General features: G+C 35.0%; 1 protein-coding gene across 5 annotated transcripts in view; it reads left to right on the top strand.

The window, feature by feature from the left end:
• Nucleotides 1-22,432, top strand: part of LOC112834857 (disintegrin and metalloproteinase domain-containing protein 18-like) — a 192,441-nt gene that overhangs the window by 109,599 nt on the left and 60,410 nt on the right. For all 5 annotated transcript variants that reach the window (XR_012381180.1, XM_025886326.2, XM_073902519.1 and 2 more), the window contains one exon: nt 7,099-7,288. Coding sequence is in view for 4 of the 5 variants with exons in the window: in XM_025886326.2 (XP_025742111.1) it covers nt 7,099-7,288 (190 nt within the window). In the remaining variant the exon portion in view is untranslated. The remainder of the gene's footprint in view (nt 1-7,098; nt 7,289-22,432) is intronic.

The following is a 22,432-nucleotide window of genomic DNA, read 5'->3' as shown; positions in this document are numbered from 1 at the left end:
GGGTAATAAAACAAGACCCAACAGGGGTGCCTGGTGGCTCAGTTGGTTTAGTCAAACAGAGAAAGACAAATATCATATGGTTTCACTTATTTGTGGAACATAAGGAATAGTATGGAGAACATTAGGAGAAGGAAGGGAAAAATGAAGGGGGGTGCAATCAGAGGGGGAGACAAACCATGAGAGACTATGGACTCTGGGAAACAAACTGAGGGTTTTAGAGGGGAGAAGAGCGGGGGGTTGGATGAGCTTGGTGATGAGTATTAAGGAGGTCATGTATTGCATGGAGCACTGGGTGATATACACAAACAATGAATCATAGAACACTACATCAAAAACTAATGATGTACTGTATGGTGACTAACATAACATAATAAAAAAAATATTTAAAAAAATCTGCCTTTAGATTAGGTCATGATCCCAGGCTCCCTGCTCAGCCGGGAGTCTGCTTCTCCCACTGCCCCTCCCCCTACTTGTACTCTCTTTCTCTCTCAAATAAATAAATAAAATCTTAAAAAAAAAAGACCCAGCAATATGCTGCCTACAACAGACTGCAGCTTTACAACACACAGAGTGAACGTGAAAATTGGAAAAAGGTAATCCATGAAAAATGCAAATAAAAACAAGACAAACAAAAAACCAAGAGAAAAGGCACAGATAACTATACTTATATCACACAAAAAGACTTTAAGCCAAAGACTATAACATGATACAAACAAGTCATTATATAATGATAAAGGGATCAATTCATCAAGGCAATGTAACAGTAAATATTTATGTACCAAACTTAGGAGCACCAAAGTATATAAAGCAAATATCAATAGATTGAAGGGAGAAACATACAACAATACAATAATGGTAAGGGACTTCAATACCCCACTTTCACCAATGGATAGATCATCCAGACAGAAAATCAGTAAGGAAACATCAACCTTAAACTACATATTGGACCTGATGGGCTGAACATACATTTATAGAACATTCCTTCCAGCAGCAGCAGAGTATATTCTTCATAAGTGCACATAGACTTTCTTCAAGAGAGCATATGTTTGACCACAAAAAAGTCAATAAATATAAGAAGATGGAAACAATATCAAACATCTATTCCAACTGCAATGGTATGAAACTAGAAATTAATTACAAGAAGAAAACTGGAAAATAGGGGCACCTGGGTGGCTCAGTCGTTAAGTGTCTGCCTTCGGCTCAAGTCATGATACCAGGGTCCTGGGATACAGCCCTGCATCGGGCTCCCTGCTTGGCGGGAAGCCTGCTTCTCCCTCTCCCACTCCCCTTTCTTGTGTTCCCTCTTTCACTCTCTCTCTGATAAATAATCAAAAAATTAAAAAAAAGAAAACTGGAAAATTCCCAAATTTGTGTGGAACAAACAACATGCTACTGAACAACCAATGAGTCATTGAAGAAAGAAGTCAAAAAATACCTTGAAAAAATGAAAATGGATACACAACATACCAGAATGTTTGAGGTAGCAAAGCAGCTGTAAGAAGGAAATTTATTGTGATAAATGTCTACATTAAATAGAAGAAAGATCTGAAATAAACAACCTAAATTACACCTCAAATACTAGAAAAAGAAGAACTGATGTATAACTTGAGTAGAAGAAAGAAAATAGCATAGAATGGAAAGAAATGAGACTAAAAGTCAATAGAAAAGACCAATGATACTGACAGTTGATGTTTTGAAAAGGTAAATAAAATCGTCCAACCACTAGCTAGATCTACTAAGAAAAAAGAAATATGACTCAAATAGCTAGAATTAGAAAGGAAAGAGAAGACATTATAACTGACATCAGAGAAGCAAAAAGAATCATAAGAAATAACTATGAACAGTTTTATGCCCCCAAATTGGACAAGGTAGAAGAAATGGATAAATAACCTAGACACATACAATCTACCAACTGAATCATGAATGAATAAAAAAATCTTAACTAACCAAAACAAATGAGATTGAAACACTAATCAAAAACCTCCCCAAAAACAAAATTCCAGACCCAGATGGCTCCATTAGTGAGTTCTAACAAGCATTTAAATAATTAATAACAATCCTTGTCAAAATCTTGTAAAAATCAGAAGAGGGAAAAACCCTTCTGAAGTCATTTTACAAGGCTAGTATTACTCTAATAACAAAGCCTTATGGGCAAGGATATTATAAGAAGAGAAATAATAGACCAATACCCCTGATGAACATAGATGCAAAAATCCTCAACAAAATATTAGAAAATTAATTAAAGAGTACATTAAGAGGGGGATGCCTGGGTGGCTCAGTTGGTTGAGCACCCAACTCTTGATTTCAGCTCAGGTCATGATCTCAGGATTGTGAGATTGAATTGGGGCTCGAGCAGCAGGGAGCCTTCTTAAGATTCTCTCTCTGCCCCTCCCCTCTTGTGCTCTCTCTCTCCAAAAATAAAAATACATTAAAATGATCATACATCATGATGAAGTGACATTTATTCCAGTGATGCAGGGATGGTTCACCCTCCACAAATCAATCACTATGATACACCACATTAACAAAATAAAGTACAAAAATCATGATTATCTTAATAGGTACAGAAAAATCATTTGACAAAATTCAACATCATTTTATTATAACAACATATTTGTATAGAAGGATTGTACCTCAACATTATAAAAGTAATATATGACAAGCCCACAGCTAACATCATACTTAATGGTGGTAGCTCAAAATTTTTCTTCCAAGACCAAGAACAAGACAAGGATGCATTCTCTTATTACTTCTATTCAAAATAATACTGCAAGTACCAGCCAAAGCAATTAGGCAAGAAGAAAAAAATAAAAGGCATCCAAATAAGAAAGAAAGAAGTAAAATTGTCTGTTGTAGATGATACAATCTTACATGTGGGAAACACATGTGGGAAACCACAAAAATGTTAGAGCTAGTAAACAAATTCAGTAAAGTTTCAGTACACAATTTCAATATACAAAAATTAGTTGCATTTCTATACACTAATGTATAGTGCATAGAATGAACTATTGGAAAGAAAAATTAATAACCCCTTTTATAATAACATCATAAAGAATAAAATACTTAGAAATGAATTTATCCAAGGAAGTGGAAGATATATATATTGAAAACTATAAGAAATTGATAAAATAAATTGAAGAATACACAATAAATATAAAGATATTCTCTGCTGATGGATTGGAAGAATTAATATTGTTAAAATATCTGTACTACCCAAAGCTATCTACAGATTCAATGTAATCCCTATCAAAATTCCAATGTCATTTTTTACAGAAATAGAAAAAAAAATTTAAATTATATGAAACCACAAAAGACCCCAAAGAGCCAGAGCAATATTGAGAACAAAAAACAAGGCGTCACACTTCCTGATTTCAAAGTGTATCAAAAAACTATAGTTATAAAAAAACTATAGTAATTAAAAGAGTATGATATTGGCATAAAGACTGACACATATTAATGGAACACGATAGACAGCCTAAAAATAAATACATGCACACACAATTGATTAATTTTCAACAAAGGGACCAAGATTATACAATGGAGAAATGATAGTCTGTTCAATAAATCATGTTAGGAAAATTAGATTGTATCTCACACCATACACAAATATCAACTAAAGTGAAAAAAAGACTTGAATTTAAGATATGAATCTGTAAAACTCCCAGAGGAAAATACCCATAATAATTTCCTTAGCAGTGGTGTTGGCAATGAATTTTTACTGTCACTGAAAGCAAAGGCAGCAAAAGAAAAATTACACAAGTAGGAGTACAACAAACTAAAAGCTTCAACTTAGCAAATGAAATCATCCACAAAATGAAAATGCAAACTATGGAATGGAAGAAAATCTTTGCAAACCAATCTGATAAGGAGTAATATTTAAAATATGCAAGAAATCTTCCAACTCAATAGCAAGAAAATAATTTTTTAATGGACAAAGGACTGGAACAAACATTTTTCCGAGGATATGTGAATGGCCAACAAGTACATGAGAAGGTATTCAGCGTCATTAAATCATCAAGGAAATGAATATCAAAACTACAATAAGATATCAAATCACATCTGTTAGGATGACTATCATAAAAAGACATTGGATAACACCAGCAAAGATGTGGAGAAAAGGGAACCCTCATATAGTGTTTATGGAGAATTTAAACTGGTACAGCCATTATGAAAAATAGTTTGGAGTTTCCTCAGTAAATTAAAAAATAGAACCACCTTATGATCTAGCAATCTCACTTCTAACTATATAACCAAAATAAATGAAATCAGTTATTTTGAGGAGATTTAATTACAGCATTATTCATAATAGCCAAGGTATGGAAAAAAATCTACATGTCCAGCAACAGACAAATGGATCAGAAAAGAGCTATGTATACAATGAAATATTGTTCAGCTTTAAAAAGAAGGAAATCTTGTCATTTTTGACAACATGGTTGAACCTGGACATCTGTACGCTAAGTGAAAGGAGCTAAAGACAAACACTAAGTAGTATCACCTATGTGTGTAATAAAAAATGTTAAACTCATATTAACAGAGAGTAGAAAAATAGTTGCCAGTGAGAAATAGAGATAAGTTAGTAAAAGGATACCAGTTTTCAGTTTTAAGATGAATAAAGTCCAAGGATCTGATGTATAATATGGTGACTATAATTGATAACATTGTATTATATAATTGAAATTTGGTAAGAGAGTAGAACTTAAATGTTCTCACACAAAAAAAAGATAAATAAATGAAGTGATAAATGTGTTAATTAAGTTAATGGGGAGAATCCTTTCACAATATATACATATATGAAATCATCACTTTGTACACTTTAAATGTCTTACAAATTTGTCAATTTTAGCCCAATAAAGTTAGAAAAGTATAGTAACAAATACATTCTGGCGATCTACTACACAACATAGTTACTACAATTAAAAATACGGTATTGAATACTTAAAATTTGCTAAGTGGTAGTAGTTATATTAAGTGTTCTTGCCAGAAAATATTTTAAAATAATATAATAATAAATAAAATTATTATTATTGTTGTTGTTATTCAAAGGCAGGAGGAAACTTTGAGAAGTGGTGGATATGTTTATGTCCTTGATGATGAGTGTGTGTTTATCCCCAAATTCATCACATTGTTTACATTAAATATGTATAGCTTTGTAGATGTTAAATATAAACTTAAAGTGGCTTAAAAAGTAGTTATAGATCCAAATTCAAGAACTAAGGGAATGGGGAGAGAATATAAAAACATTCAGGGTCAAGTGATCCAGGGAGAAGCAGGATTTTCCTTAACCCTCAAAGACACGGTAAGGAAAAATTGCAAAATTCTTTGGTAAGCACTACACTCAGCATGCTTATATAAAAAAAAAAATCCTTGGTTCATTTATGAAGATTATAAATAGCTGAAGAAACTATCTAGTTGGGTGGGACTAAGATAATATCCACCACTTTGCATCCAAATGAGTTTACTATGAATTAAGTATGACATGTAGAGGATGCAGAATTTCCCACATGCCCCAGTGCAAGACTAACAGATTGAAAGAGAATGTCTGAAATCACAAAATAGTGATGAGGGGAGATCTGATAAGAAGACCCATATAAACTCCAAAAGACAAGATTTAATCAGTCACACCTTGTTAGATACAAAGAACCAGTGATCAGGAAGACTGAGTTACACCACGGTGGATACCAACAGAAATAAGAGGTAGTGATAAACCAGCCATGCTTAATCTCTCTCCCTGATGAACAGAAGGCATGTCAACTAGCCTTGGTCTAAGATTATTTGTGAAAGTATGGACAGAAAAGATAAGAGAAACTCTAGCAAGCACGACTTATCCAGATTTCATGTGAGAAAGTCATGGTGCATATATTTTCCTAAAATAAAATCTCTAACACAGTTCATCTGCTTAAGCAGACTGATTCCTTTCCAGAAAAGAAAAGCCTGTTAGTTCCAAGAATTCAACCATAAATACAAATTCCAAGAGAAAGGACTTTGGAGGAAGTGTTTGTAATCAATAGCCAGACTAGAAAGAGACCTACTATGCAAAGCTAGTTTAAGATATATGCCATGGAGAGTGGAGCCACAACCAAAAGAAGTATCTAGATCTAAGATAGACAACTTATGCTGGGAAGGAGAAAGCTTGAAAATAGATTTAGATTTTGGCTCCCAATTTCACTTGAATCTTTCCTCATTGTACCATTAACCTAATCTCTGTGATGTTAAAAGAACCCAAAATGGTCTTTTAGGACAAATGGATGAAATTTTCTAAGAGAAGACTTTTGAAGAAATAATGACATACTTGACAAGCACATATCAATAGTTAAGAATCGTTGTTTCCATTGAAAATGAGAATTGATGGATTTGAGTAACTCCAAGAGCAAGAAATGACATAGATTATTTTCCAGGGTATAGTCTAGGAATATTGTAAGCCTTAGAGAAGCCAATATTCTATCCAGTGATAGATTATGAATGGCTAAATAAACTGTTTGGGGATAATGTTTTGTATGCTTGTGGCATAAAGGAGAACTCAAAGTTCCTTAATTCTCAAGAGAGAAGTGCAAAACTATTAGAAGTACCAGCATGTTGGAAAAATCTTGGGATCAAAATGAAGAGTCTGTATACTACAGAGATGTACTGATTAAAGTTCATGGTAAGGACAATGGATGTTAACAGAAGGGGCTCAAATGATACATTGAGTTAATAAATGCAACTAGCTACTCTCAAGAAATGTTGGGTAACAAATGACCAGACTGGCCAAGCTATATCAAAGTGGAGGCAGGTGATGAATTTTCCCAGAGAATGTGGTAAACTATGATGAATGCTCTAGGTCAACTGGAGGCTAGACAAAAAGTTAAGTTCTGAAATAGGAAATGAAGTTATGACTGCAAATTTGAGTTTAGTGTACAGTATTCAATTCAGTTACAGTGCTAATCAATTGGATTATATTCAGTTGTTTTGCACCATAGGATAATGTTATCTTGGCATTTTTTTCTGCCCAAAGTTTTATACCATCTATTAAAATGTAAGTATTATAAGTAATATGATACTTATTTGGAAGTTGGTAACATTAAAAGACAAAATGATAAGGAATTTTGTTTTTCATTTCAGGGATGTTCTCTGTGGAAAATTAGCTTGTGTTTGGCCACAGAAAAATACTTATAAAAATGATATTCAATCTGCAGTTTACTCATATATTCAAGGGCATGTATGCATATCTATAACTACTGGGTCATCAGTGAGATCAGATGGAAGAGATTATGCCTATGTGGCTGATGGCACTGTTTGTGGTACACAAATGGTAACAAAACATGTTCATTTATATTTAGCTGTGTTAAATTATGTAATTATCAAATACTATATTCCATGATGACTATCACAGTTATACTGAATGGATTTGAACCTGGTGCTGCCAATTATTTCCCATACAATATTGAAAAGATAATTAAACTAGGCCTCAGTTATTCAATAACTTTGCTTTTTGGATGTTATAACCAGTCATCAACCCTCATATGAGAAGATATGTATGTCTTTTAAGCACAACATTCCACTAAAATGAGAGGTGATTTTTTTTATTAGATCTTTGAATTCTAACAAATTTTAATCATAGAATTCTGAGCTTTTCAGGTTTTTCCTGCTTCACAAAGAAACATAACTCAGCTTTTATATTTCTTAAACCATCAGTTTACATTTATAATCAAAGTATAATTGTGAGAGGTTTAGAAGAACCAAACAAGAAGTCTATACCAGGAAAGCATGGTTACAGTGATACAAAAGCTTATGTCCATATGCATATATACATACATATGAGCATTTGCACTTATATGGTCATAAAATAAAGGGAGAACAAAGATGGCTGTTAGTCAGTTTGGAAGTACAAGTGCACACATTCCAGAAACTATAAGGCATCTGAAATTTAAAGTAGCAATTGTAAATCAGTGTGCTACATATAAACGACATTGAAACTTACTTGTTGAATTAAAAATAAAACAAAACCTTGAAATGGTGAATCAATTAGCCAATTTTTAAATTTTATACTGTATATTCATTTATTTTTATTGAGGTATATTTGACATAAATATTAGTTTCAGATGTACAACATAATAATTTGATGTACACATTGTGAGATGATCACCACAATAAGTCTACAGTCCATCACCTACAATATATTATTGACTATATTCCTCATGCTGTGCATTATATCCTCATGACTTATTTTACACCTCTATGCTTGTACTTTTTAATCTCCTTCATCTCTGTTGCCCTACCCAAACCCTTCCCCTCTGACAACCACCAATCTGTTCCCTGTGACTGTAAGTCTGTGTTTTATTTTGATTGTTTTGATTTTTAGATTCCACATATAGGTGAAATCATATGGTATTCGTTTTTCTCTCTCTGATTTATTTCACTTGCATAATACCCTTAAGTTTCATCCACATTTTCACAAATATCAAGATTTCATTATATTTGTGGTTAAGTAGTAATGTATTGTATATATATACCACATCTTCTTTATCCATTCGTTTATGGGTGAACATTGGGTTGTTTCCAAATCTTGGCTAATGCTGCAATCAACAGAGGGGTACACGTACCTTTTTGAATTAGTATTTTTATTTTCTTCAGATAGATATCCAGTAGTGGAATTACTAGATCATATGGTAGGTAACTCTATCTTTAATATTTTGAGGAAACTCCATACTATTTTTCATAGGGGTTGCACCAATTTACATTCCTGCCAATAGTGCACAAGATGTTCCTTTTCTCCATATGCTTACCAACACTTGTTATTTCTTGTCTTTTTGATTCTAGCCATTCTGATATATGTAAGGTGATACCTCATTGTAGTCTTGATTAGTATTACCCTGATGAGTAATGATGTTGAGCATCTTTTCATGTGCCTGTTGGCCATCTCTATACCTTTTTTGGAAAAATGTATTCAGATCTGTTTTCTATTTTTTAATCAGGATTTTTTTCTGTTATTGAGTTATATGAATTCTTTATATATTTTGGGTCTGAGCCCCTTAATGAACATATGATTTGGAAATATCTTTTTTCAGTAGGTTGCCTTTTTATTTTGCAGATGGTTTCCTTCACTGTGCAAAAGCTTTTTAGTTTGATGTAGTCCCATTTGTTTATTTTTGCTTTTATTTCTCTTGCCTTTGATGTCAGATTCAAAGAAAAAATCTTTAAGACTGTGTCAAGGAGCTTATCACCTATGTTTCCTTCTAGGAATTTTATGGTTTCAGATATTACATTCAAGTCTTTAATATATTTTGAGTTAAACTTTGTACATTTTAAGATGGTGGTCCAGTTTTATTCTTTTAAACGTAGCTGTTAGTTTTCCCAACACCATATTTTGAAGACATTGTACTTTCCTAATGTATATTTTTGTCCCCTTCATTGTAAATTAATTGACCATATATGCATAGGGTCCAGATTCTGTTCCATTGCTTATATGCCTATTTTGATTTCTGTACCACAATGTTTTATTTCCTATAGCTCTGTAGTCTAGTTTGAACATAGAAAATATGGTATCTCCAGCCTTGTTATTCTTTTTGAGGATTGTTTTGGCAGTTCTCTGTCTTCTGTGATTCCATACAGATTTTAAAATTATTTTTGTTTTCATTTTGGTGATGAATGCCTTTGGAGATTTGATAGGGATTTCATTTAATCTGCAGGTTGCTTTGTGTAGTATTGATATTTTGACAATATTTATTCTTCCACTGCATGAGCACAGAATATCTTTCCATTTATTTGTGTCTTCTTCAATTACATTCATCAATGTTCTATAGTTTTTTTTATTATGTTATGTTAATCACCATACATTACATCATTATATTTGATGTAGTGTTCCATGATTCATTGTTTGCGTATAACACCCAGTGCTCCATGCAGTATGTGCCCTCTTTAATACCCATCACCAGGCTAACCCATCCCCCCACCCCCCTCCCCTCTAGAACCCTCAGTTTGTTGCTCAGAGTCCATAGTCTCTTATGGTTCGTCTCCCCCTCCAATTCCCCCCCCTTCATTTTACCCTTACTATTATCTTCTGTTTTTTTTTTTTTAACATATAATGTCTTAATTGTTTCAGAGGTACAGGTCGGTGATTCAACAGTCTTGCACAATTCACAGCGCTCACCATAGCACATACCCTCCCCAATGTCTATCACCCAGCCACCCCATCCCTCCCACCCTCCACCACTCCAGCAACCCTCAGTTTGTTTCCTGAGATTAAGAATTCCTCATATCAGTGAGGTCATATGATACATGTCTTTCTCTGATTGACTTATTTATAAGCATAATACCCTCCGGTTCCATCCACTTTGTTGCAAATGGCAAGATTTCATTCCTATTGATGGCTGCATAATATTCCATTGTATATATATATATCACCTCTTCTTGATCCATTCATCTGTCGACGGACATCTTGGCTCTCCACAGCTTGGCTATTGTGGATAATGCTGCTACAAATATAGGAGTGCACGTACCCCTTCAGATCCCTACATTTGTATCTTTGGGGTAAATACCCAGTAGTGCAATTGCTGGATCATATGGTAGCTCTATTTCCAACTTTTTGAGGAACATCCATACTGTTTTCCAGAGTGGCTCCACCAGCTTGCATTCCCACCAACAGTGTAGGAGGGTTCCCCTTTCTCCACATCCCCGCCAACATCTGTCATTTCCTGACTTGTTAATTTTAGCCATTCTGACTGGTGTGAGGTGATATCTCATTGAGGTTTTGATTTGGATTTCCCTGATGCCGAGTGATGTTGAGCACCTTTTCATGTGTCTGTTGGCCATTTGGACATCTTCTTTTAAAAATTTCTGTTCATGACTTCTGCCCATTTCTTGATTGGATCATTTGTTCTTTTGGTGTTGAGTTTAAGAAGTTCTTTATAGATTTTGGATGCTAGCCCTCTATCTGATATGTCATTTGCAAATATCTTCTCCCATTCTGTTGATTGTCTTTTGGTTTTGTGGACTGTTTCTTTTGCTATGCAAAAGCTTTTTATCTTGATGAAGTCCCAATAGTTCATTTTTGCCCTTGCTTCCCTTGCGTTTGGCGATGTTTCTAGGAAGAAGTTGTTGCAGCTGAGTTCGGAGAGGTTGCTGCCTGTGTTCTCCTTTAGGATTTTGATGGACTCCTGTCTCACATCAAGGTCTTTCAATGATTTTGAGTCTATTTTTGTGTTTGGTGTAAGGAAATGGTCCAGTTTCATTCTTCTGCATGTGGCTGTCCAATTTTCCCAACACCATTTGTTGAAGAGACTGTCTTTTTTCCATTGGACATTCTTTCCTGCTTTGTCGAAGATTATTTGACCATAGAGGTGAGGGTTCATTTCTGGTCTCTCTATTCTGTTCCATTGATCTGTGTGTCTGTTTTTGTGCCAGTTACCATACTATCTTGATGATGGCAGCTTTGTAATAGAGCTTAAAGTCCGGAATTGCGATGCCACAAGCTTTGCTTTGCTTTTTCAACATTCCCCTGACTATTTGGGGTCTTTTCTGGTTCCACACAAATTTTAGGATTATTTGTTCCATTTCTTTGAAAAAAGTGAATGATATTTTGATGGGGATTACATTGAATGTGTAGATTGCTCTAGGTAGCATTGACATCCTTAACAATATTTGCTCTTCCAATCCATGAGCATGGAACGTTTTTCCATTTCTTTGTGTCTTCTTCATTTCTTTCATGAGTATTTTATAGTTTTCTGAGTACAGATTCTTTGCCTCTTTGGTGAGATGTATTCTTAGGTATCTTATGGTTTTGGTGCAATTGTAAATGAGATCGACTCCTTAATTTCTCTTTCTTCTGTCTTGTCGTTGGTGTATAGGAATGCCACTGATTTCTGTATATTGATTTTCTATCCTGCCAATTTACTGAATTCCTGTATGAGTTCTAGCAGTATTGGGGTAGAGTCTTTTGGGTTTTCCACATGAAGTATCATATCATCTGCAAAGAGTGAGAGTTTGACTTCTTCTTTGCCAATCTGGATGCATTTTATTTCTTTTTGTTGTCTGATTGCTGTGGCTAGGACTTCTAATACTATGTTGAATAGCAGAGGTGATAGTGGACATCCCTGCCATGTTCCTGACCTTAAGGGGAAAGCTCTCAGTTTTTTCCCATTGAGAATGATATTCACTGTGGGTTTTTCATAGATGGATTTTATGATATTGAGGTACGGACCCTCTATGCCTATACTCTGAAGAGTTCTGATCAAGAAAAGATGCTGTACTTTGTCAAATGCTTTTTCTGCTTCTATTGAGAAGACCATATGGTTCTTGTTCTTTCTTTTACTCATGTATTGTATCACATTGATTGATTCCCGATGTTGAACTAACCTTGCAGTCCAAGGATAAATCCCATTTGGTCATTCTGAATAATCCTTTTACTGTACAGTTGGATCCTATTGGCTAGTATTTTGGTGAGAATTTTTGCATCCCTGTTCATCAAGGATATTGGCCTGTAATTCTTTTTGATGGGGTTTTTGTCTGGTTTGGGGATCAAGGTAATGGGGCTCATAAAACGAGTTTGGAAGTTTTCCTTCCATTTCGATTTTTTGGAACAGTTTCAGAAAAATAGGTATTAATTCTTCTTTAAATGTTTGGAAGAATTCTCCTGGGAAGCCATCTGGCCCTGAGCTCTTGTTTTTTGGGAGATTTTTGATTATTGCATCAATTTCCTTAGCAGTTATAGGTCTGTTCAGGTTTTCAATTTCTTCCTGGTTCAGTTTTGGTAGTTAATACATCTCTGGGAATGCATCCATTTCTTCTTGATTATCTAGTTTACTGGCATATAGTTGCTCATAGTATGTTCTTATAATGTTGTTTCTTTGGTATTGGTTGTGATCTCTCCTCTTTCTTTCATGATTTTGTTGATTTGGGTGCTTTCTCTTTTCTTTTGATAAGTCTGGCAAGGGTTTATCAATCTTATTAATTCTTTTGAAGAACCAGCTCCTAGTTTCATTCGTCTGTTCTACTACTCTTTTGATTTCTCTTTCATTGATTTCTGCTCTGATCTTATTATTTCTCTTCTCTTGCTGGGTTTAGGCTTTATTTGCTGTTCTTTCTCCAGCTCCCCTAGGTGTAGGGTTAGGTTGTGTATTTGAGACCTTTCTTGTTTCTTGAGAAAGGTTTGTATTGCTATATAGTTTCCTCTTAGGACTCACTTTGCTGCATCCCAAAGATTTTGAACAGTTGTGTTTTCATTTTCATTGGTTTCCATGAACTTTTTAAATTCTTCTTTAATTTCCTGGTTGACCCATTCGTTCTTTAGTAGGATGCTCTTTAGCCTCCATGTATTTGAGTTCTTTCCTACTTTCCTCTTGTGATTGAGTTCTAGTTTCAAAGCATTGTGGTCTGAAAATATGCAGGGAATGATCCCAATCTTTTGGTACCAGTTGAGACCTGATTTGTGACCTAGGATGTGATCTATTCTGGAGAATGTTCCATGGGCACTAGAGAAGAATGTGTATTCTTTTGCTTTGGGATGAAATGTTCTGAATATATCAGTGAAGTCCATTTGGTCCAGTGTGTCATTTAAAGTCTTTATTTCTTTTTTGATCTTTTGCTTAGATGATCTCCATTTCAGTGAGGGGGGGGTGTTAAAGTCCCCCACTATTATTGTCTTGTTGTGGATGTGTTTCTTTGCGTTTGTTATTAATTGGCTTATATAAGTAGCTGCTCTCATGTTAAGGGCATAGATATTTACAATTGTTAGATCTTCTTGTTGGATAGACCCTTTAAGTAGGATATAGTGTCCTTCCTCACCTCTTATATTAGTCTTTAGTTTAAATTTTAATTTGTCTGATATAAGGATTGCCACCCCAGTTTTCTTTTGGTGTCCATTAGCATGGTAAATGGTTTTCCACCCCCTCACTTTCAATCTGGGGGTGTCTTTGGGTCTAAAATGAGTCTCTTGCAGACAACATCTTGATGGGTCTTGTTTTTAATCCAATCTGATAGCCTGTGTCTTTTGATTGGGACATTTAGCCCATTTACATTCAGGGTAACTATTTAAAGATATGAAATTAGTGCCATTGTATTGCCTGTAAAGTGACTGTTACTGTATATTGTCTGTGTTTCTTTCTGGTCTATGTTACCTTTAGGCTCTCTTTTTGCTTAGAGGACCCCTCTCAATATTTCTTGTAGGGCTGGTTTCATGTTTGCAAATTCCTTTAGTTTTTGTTGTGGAAGCTTTCTCTCTCTCCTTCTATTTTCAATGACAGCCTAGCTGGATATAGTATTCTTGGCTGCATATTTTTCTCATTTAGTGCTCTGAATATATCATGCCAGGCCTTTCTGGCCTGCCAGGTCTCTGTGGATAGGTCTGTTGCCAATCTAATGTTTCTACCATTGTAGGTTACAGATCTCTTCTCCCGAGTTGCTTTCAGCATTTTCTCTTTGTCTCTGAGCCTCATAAGTATTAGTATTGGATGTCAGGGTGTTGACATATTTTTATTGATTTTGAGGGGGATTCTTCATGCCTCCTGGATTTTGATGCCTGTTTCCTTCCCCAAATTAGGGAAGTTCTCTGCTATAATTTGCTCCAGTATACCTTCTGCCCCTCTCTCTCTTTCTTCTTCTTCTGGGATCCCAATTATTCTAATATTGTTTCATCTTATGGTATTGCTTATCTCTCGAATTCTGCCCTCATGATCCAGTAGTTGTTTATCTCTCTTTTTCTCAGCTTCTTTATTTTCCATTATTTGGTTTTCTGTATCACTAATTTTCTCTTCTGCCTCATTTATCCTAGCAGTTAGAGACTCCATTTTTTATTGCACCTCATTAATAGCCTTTTTGATTTCGACTTGGTTAGATTTTAGTTCTTTAATTCTCCAGAAAGGGCTTCTCTCATATCTTCCATGCTTTTTTCAAGCCCAGCTAGTATCTTTAAAATCATCGTTCTGAACTCTAGTTCTGAAATCTTACTAATGTCTGAATTGGTTCGGTCCCTAGCAGTCAGTACAGCCTCTTGTTCTTTTTTTTTTTTTTGAGGTGATATTTTCCAACTTGTCATTTTGTCCAGAGGAGAACAGACGAATGAGAGAACCAAATGCTAACAGGGTAACAATGACCCCAGAAAAATATACACTAAACAAATCAGAATAGACCTGAAACCAGGGGAAAAGAAAGGGAAAGAAAGAAAAAAGAAAAAATAAGAAAAATATAATTAAAAACAGAATATGATCAAATATGATCAGTCTGGTGCATAGATCAGTGCCACACACTAGATTTTGGGTGTATTTTGGTCTGTTAGAAGAAAGTGCCTCCCAAAATTTTAAAGAAAGAAAAGCTTATATATGTACAAAAATAAGGGTAAATACATTAAAGGGATGGAATATGACTGTACAGATGAAAATTACAAAAGGTTTTATAGAAGAAATTGATAAGTAAAAAGTTGGTTGAAAAAAGAAAGAAGAGGAATTAAAAAAAAAAAAAAGGAGAGAATGTGATCAGGCAGGAGACTAGAACAAAGCCATACACTAGAGATTTAGGGTATATTTTTGTGTGTTAGACAAAACTGTGCCCTAAAATTTTAAAGAAGGAACAACTTACATATATATATATATATATATATATATACCAAAAATAAGGTTAACTACTATGAAGGCATAGAATATAACTCTAAAAATGAAAAATAAAAAAGATTTTTTAAAAAAGGGATTGATAAGATGTTGGTTGAAAAGGGGAAAAAGTAAAATCAAAAAGAAAAAGAAAAAGAAAAAAAGAAAATTAAAAAAATTAACTTTGAAAGACTAAAGAATCAGGGGGGAAAAAAACCAGGAATTCTATGTGTTGTATTCCCCTAGTGCTGGCATTCTGCCATTCTCATTGATCTGTAAACTTGGTCTTGGCTGGCTGTTCTTGCTGATATTCTTGGGGAGGGGCCTGTTGCCGTGGTTCCCAAATGTCTTTGCCAGAGGCGGAATTGCCCCACTCTTCCGGGGGCTGGGCTAAGTAATCTGCTTGGGTTTCCTCTCAGGAGCTTTTGTTCCCTGCAAACTTTCCATACAGCTTTGGAGGAGGAGAGTGAAAATGGCAGCCTCCTAATCTCCACCCGGAGGAGCCGAGAACTCAGGGCCCCACTCCTCAGTGCGATCCCAGAGAAAAGCAGTCAATCACTCCCATCGCCCCAGTCTCCGGCTGCACTCCATGCTCACCCAGCCTGTGACTGAGAGTTTCTATCTCTAGCACAGGACCCCATGTGGAGTTTTCAAACCCAGCAGATCCCTGAGGTGCACTCCTGCAGTGCTCCTCCCAGGGGAGGAAGGGGAGTCTCCCTGGATCTGCCACTTGTTGGGTCCCTGCTGGGGGACCAGTGGCCCCACTGTGCTGTGGATCATAGTTAATGGCAACCCCGAGCTTAGAGTCTACTCTTTGGCTCCGTCTTTGCAGCTGGCTTCCTTGCTCTGATACCTGGGAGCTCTGCTGCACTCAGGCACCCCCAGTCTTTCTGTGACCCCAAGGGTCCTGAGATCATACTGTCCCAGTGAGGGTTCCACCCCCGCTTAGCCCTGGAGTGACGTCCCTCAGCAAAGCAGACTTCTAAAAGTTCCGATTTTGTGCTCTGAGCCTCTATCACTTGCCGAGAGCAGCTGACGGATGATCCCTCACCCCACCATCTATCATCCCTACTATTCGTCTCGGATTCACGTCTCCACACGTCCTACCTTCCAGAAAGTGGTCACTTTTCTGTTCAGAGAGTTGCTGTTATTCTTTTCTTTGATCTCCTGTGGAGTTCCTAGGTGTTCAGAATGGTTTGATTCCTATCTAGCTGAATTCCTGGGACTAGATGAAATTTAGGTTCCTACTCCTCCACCATCTTGCTCCACTGCCCTTCAATGTTCCATAGTTTTTTAGTGTATAGGTCTTTCACATCCCTGGTTAAATTTATGTCTAGGTATTTTATTCTTTCTGATGCAATTGTCCGTGGGATTTTTTTAAATTTCTCTAATAGTTTATTAACATGTAGAAAACACAACAGGTTTTTTATACATTTTTTTTTAATCCTGCAACTTTATTGAATTTAGTTCTAACAGTTTGTGGTGGAATCTTTAGGGTTTCCCCTTTCTTTTAAAGATTTATTTGTTTTAGAGAGAGAGAGAGAGTGTGTGTGTGTGTGTGTGTGTGTGTGTGTGTGTGTGTGTGTGCAAGTGGGGGGAGGAGCAGAGGGTGAGGGACAGATTCTGCACTGAGCATGGAGTCCAACATGGGGCTTGATCCCAGGACTCTGAGTTCATGACCTGAGCAGAAATTAAGAGTCGGATGCTTAAATGACTGAGCCACCTAGGTGTCCAAGGGTTTTCTATATATAATATTATGTTATCTGCAAATAGTTTTACTTCTTTCTTTCCACTTTGTATGTCTTTTACTTGTTTTTGTTGTCTAATTGTTGTGGCTAAGACTCCAATACCATGTCAACTAAAAATTGTCTTGTTCTTAGTCTTAGAGGTAAAGCTTTCAGCTTTTCATCATTGAGTATTATATTAGCTGTAGGTTTGTCACATATGGAATTTATTATGTTGGGGTATGTACCATCTGTAAACATGTTGTTGAGAGTTTTTATCATAAATGAATGATGAATTTTATCAAATTTTTTATGCATCTATTAAGATGATTATATCATTTTTTCTTTTATTTTGTTAATTTGGTGTATCCCCTTAACTGATTTGCTGTTGGTGACCTGTCCCTGCATCACTGAAATAAATCCCACTTGATCATGGCATATAATCTTTTTAATGTATTGTTGAATTCAATTTTCCAATATTTTATTGTGGATTTTTGCATCTTTATTCATCAGGGAGATTGTCCCATACATTTCTTTTCTTGTCATATTCTTGTCTGGTTTTAGTATCAGGGTAATGCTGGCCTTTTAAAATGAGTTTGAAAGTGCGTCCTCCCCTCCAATGCTTTGGAAGAGTTTGAAAAGGATAGGTATTAAATCTTTGAATGTTTGGTAGAATTTAACATTGAAATATCTGGTCCTGAACTTTTGTTTACTGAGGGTTTTTTATTACTGAATCAAATTCCTTATTAGTAATTGATCTATTCAGATTTTCTATTTTGTTTATTTATTCATTTATTTGAAAGAGAGACAGAAGGGAAAGAGTGAAAAAGAGAACACACAAGCAGGAGGAGCAAGGGAGGAGAAAGAATCTCAAGCAGACTCCATGCTCAGCATGGAACCCAATGTGGGGCTTGATCTTGTGACCCAAAGAACACAACCTGAACTGAAACCAAGAGTCAAGAGTTGGAAGCTTAACCGACTGAGCCACCCAGGCACTCCATAGATTTTCTTTCTTTTTTTTTGTGATTTGGTATTGACAGATTATAAGTTTCTAAGAATTTTTCCATTTCTTCTAAGTTGTCCAATTTATTTATTAGTGTAAATTTGGTCATTGTAGTCCATTATGATTCTTTGTATTTCCGTGATAGGAGTTGTAGTATCTCTTTCATATCTAATTTTATTTACTTGACACGCTCTGTTTTTCTTGGTGAGTCTAACTAAACATTTGTCAATTTTGTTTATCTTTTCAAAGAACCAGCTCTTAGTTTTATTAATATTTTCTATTGTCATTTTAGTCTTTAGTTCATTTATTTCAGTTCTGATCTCTATTATTTCCTTTCTTCTACTAACTTTGGCCTTAATCTGTTCTTCTTTTCCTAATTCCTTTATGTGTAAAGCTAAATTGTTTATTTGAGATTTCTCTTGTTACTTGTGGTAGACCTGTACTGCTATGAATTTCCCTTTTATAACTGCTTTTGCACCATCCCATACATTTTGGTAAGCTGTGTTTCTCTTTTCATTTGTCTCAAGATTATTTATTTCTTTTTATTTAAGATTTTATTTATTTATTTCACAAAGAGATAGTGAGAGCAGGAACACAAGCAGGGGGAGTGGGAGAGGGAGAAGCAGGCTTCCCATTGAGCAGGAAGTCCAAAGTGGGGCTCGATCCCAGGACCCTGGGATCATGACCTGAGCTGAAGGCAGACACTTAGCATGCCCTTATTTATTTCTTTTTTATTTCTCCTCTGATCTCTTCTATGACCCAGTAGTTGCAGTAACATGTTATTTAATCTCCATGTATTTGTGTTTTTTCCAGTTTTCTTGGGATTGATTTCTGGTTTCACACCATTGTGGTCAGAGCAGATGCTTAATGTGATTTCAGTTTTCTTGAATTTATTGAGTCTTGTTTCATGTATAACATGTGATCTATCTTGAAGAATATTCCATATACACTTGAGAAAAATGTTTATTTTGCTCCTTTTGGATGGAATATTCTCTATATATCTTTTAAGTCCATGTGGTCTATGTCATGTTTAATGCTAAGGTTTCCTTTTTTGATTTTCTGTCCGGATGATGTATTCATTGATTTTAGTGGGATGTTTAAGTGTCCTACTCTTATTGTATTCATCAGTTTCTCCTTTTAGTTCTATTAATATCTGTTTTATGTATTTTGGTGTTTCTATATTGGGTGCATATATATTTATAAACATTACATCTTCTTGCTTGATTGACCCCTTTATCATTCTATAGTGCCTCTCTTTGTCTTTTATTATAGCCTTTGTTTAAAGTCTATTTGTCTGGGGGTGGGAGGGATGGGGTGGCTGGGGGATAGACATTGGGGAGGGTATGTGCTATGGTAAGTGCTGTGAATTGTGTAAGACTGATGAATCACAGACTAGTACTCCTGAAACAAATAATACATTAATAAAAAAATAAAGATGTTAATAAAAAAAGACTAAACTTAATGAGCACTGAGTAACATATGGTTCTGTTGAATCACTATATTGTATAGTGAAACTAATATAACAATGTATATTAACTACACTGGAATTAAAATTAAAAAATAAAGTCTATTTGTCTGATATGAATATAGCTATACCAGCTTTCTTTTTGTTTCCATTTGCCTAAACTATCTTTTCCATTCCTACATTTTCAGTATGTGAGTGTCCTTAATTTTGAAATAAATCCCTTGTAGGCAATATATAGATGTGTTTTGTTATTTTATCCATTCAGTCACTCTCTGCCTTTTGATTAAAGTAATTAGACCATTTACATATAATATAATTATTGACACATATGTACTTATTCTTATTTCATTCATTGTTTTCTGGCTGTTATTGTAGTTTTTCTCCTTTTCTTTCTCTTCTTCTCCCTTGGCGTTTTGATAACTTTAAGTGTTATGTTTACATTTCTTTCTCATTTTCTTCTGCGTCTTTACTATAAATTTTTGCCTTCTGGTTACCATAAGGCAAAATATGTATAAGCAACTATATATATATATATAGTTATATATATATATATCCTCCTATGTATAGTAACTTAAATTTTAATACATTCTAAAACTTTAAATTTTTGCTTCCCACATTTTATGTTTTTGATGTCACATTTTACATCTTTTTTATTGTTATCCCTTAACTAATTATTGCATATTTAGTTAATTTTACTATTTTTATCTTTTAACATTCATAGTAGCTTTATAACTGTTAATTGACTACCTTTATTAATTTTTTGCAGTGAGATTTTTACTTCTGTATGTTTTCCTGTTATTTTAATTACTATTATTTCTTTTCAGCTTAATAAGTCCCTTTAAAATTTCTTCTAAGGCTGGTTTAGTAATGACAAATTCTTTTAACTTTTGCTTGTCTTGAAAACTCTTTACCATTTTTTCAATTCTGGATGATAATCTTGCTGGTAAGAGTATTTTTGGATGGAAGTTCTTTTCCTTCCAGCACTTTGAATGTCATGCCACTTCTTCATGGCCTGAAAAAAATCTCTGCTGAGAAATTGCTGATAGCCTAATGAGGTTTTCCATGCACATAACAATTTGTTTTTCTCTTTCTGCTTTTAAGATTCTCCTCTTTAACTTTTGGCCTTTTATTTTGTTTTTGTTTTGTTTTAAGTTATTTAAATTCCAGTTAGTTAACTTACAGTGTAATATTAGTTTCAGGTGTATAATTCAGTGATTCAGCACTTACTTACAATACCCAGTGCTCATCGGGGCGCCTGGATGGCTCAGTTGTTAAACGTCTGCCTTTGGCTCAGGTCATGATCCCAGGGTCCTGGGATCGAGCCCCACATTGGGCTCCCTGCTCCACGGGAAGCCTGCTTCTCCGTCTCCCACTCCCCCTGCTTGTGTTCCTTCTCTCTCTGTCTCTCTCTCTCTCTCTGTCAAATAAATAAATAAAATTTTAAAAGAAAAAAGAAACATGATACCCAGTTCTCATCACAACTAGTGCACTCCTTAATTCCCATCACCTATTTAACCCATCCTCCAACTCACCTTTCCTCTGAAAACCATCAGTTTGTTCTCTATAGTTAAGAGCCTTTCTCTTGGCTTCCTCTCTCTCTCTTTTCCCCTATACTCATTTGTTTTATTTCTTAAATTCCACATATGAGTGAAATCATATGGTATTTCTCTTTCTCTGACTGACTTTTTTCACTAAACATGATACTCTCTAGCTCCATCCATGTTGTTGCAAGTGACAAGATTTCATTCTTTTATGGCTGAATAATATTCCATGATATCTATCTATCTATCTATCTATCTATCTATCTATCTATCTATATATATATCATCTTTATCCATTCATCAGTTGATGGACACTTGGGCTTTTCAATAGTTTGGCTATTGTAGGTAATGCTGCTATAAATATTGGGCTGCATTTATCCCTTTGAGTTAGTATTTTTGTGTTCTTTAGGTAAACACCCAATAGTGCCATTGCTGGATCATTTTAATTATGATGTGTCTTGGTGAATTGCTTTAGGTTCATCTTATTTGGAACTCTCTGAGTTTCTTAGACCTGGATGTCTGTTTCCTTCCCTTTGTTAGGAAAAATTTCAGTTTTTGTATTCTCAAATAAGTTTTCTGTCCCTTGGTCTCTCTGTTCCCCTTCTGGAACACCAACAATGCAAATGTTATTCTGTTTCATGTTGTCTCAAAGGTCTCTTAAGTTTTCTTCATTTTTTAAAGTTCTTTTTTTTTTTTTCTTTTTGCTGTTCTGTCTGGATGAGTTCCATTGCTTTGTCTTCCAGTTTGCTAATCCATTCTTCTGCTTCACCCAATCTGTTGTTAAAACCTCTTGTGAATTTTTTTTAGTTATTATATGCTTCACTCTGTGACTTTTGTTTGGTATTCTTACATTTTCTTTTTTGTTGTTGACTTTCTCACTGTGTTCATCTAGTCTTCTCCCAAGTTCAATGAGCATTTTACGACCATTATTTTGAATCCCTTATCTGATAGGTTACTTTTCTTCATATCATTTAGGACTCTTTTCCTGTGTTTTTTTCTTGTTCTTTATTTTGGGTTATAGTTCTCTGTTTCCTAATTTTGCTTGATGCTCTGTGTTTATTTCTAGGTATTAAATAAAACAGCTACTTCTCTCAATCTTGAAGGGGGGGCTTTGTGTATGTGATCAACTTTCTTTTTCAACCTTA

The sequence above is a fragment of the Callorhinus ursinus genome, unplaced genomic scaffold, assembly GCF_003265705.2.
Source record: "Callorhinus ursinus isolate GAN/ISIS: 27379988/994484 unplaced genomic scaffold, GSC_fseal_2.0 scaffold17, whole genome shotgun sequence".
Classification (NCBI taxonomy): domain Eukaryota; kingdom Metazoa; phylum Chordata; class Mammalia; order Carnivora; family Otariidae; genus Callorhinus; species Callorhinus ursinus.
The sequence above is the reverse complement of the archived record's forward strand: the minus strand, read 5'-3'. Positions and strand labels throughout refer to the sequence as shown.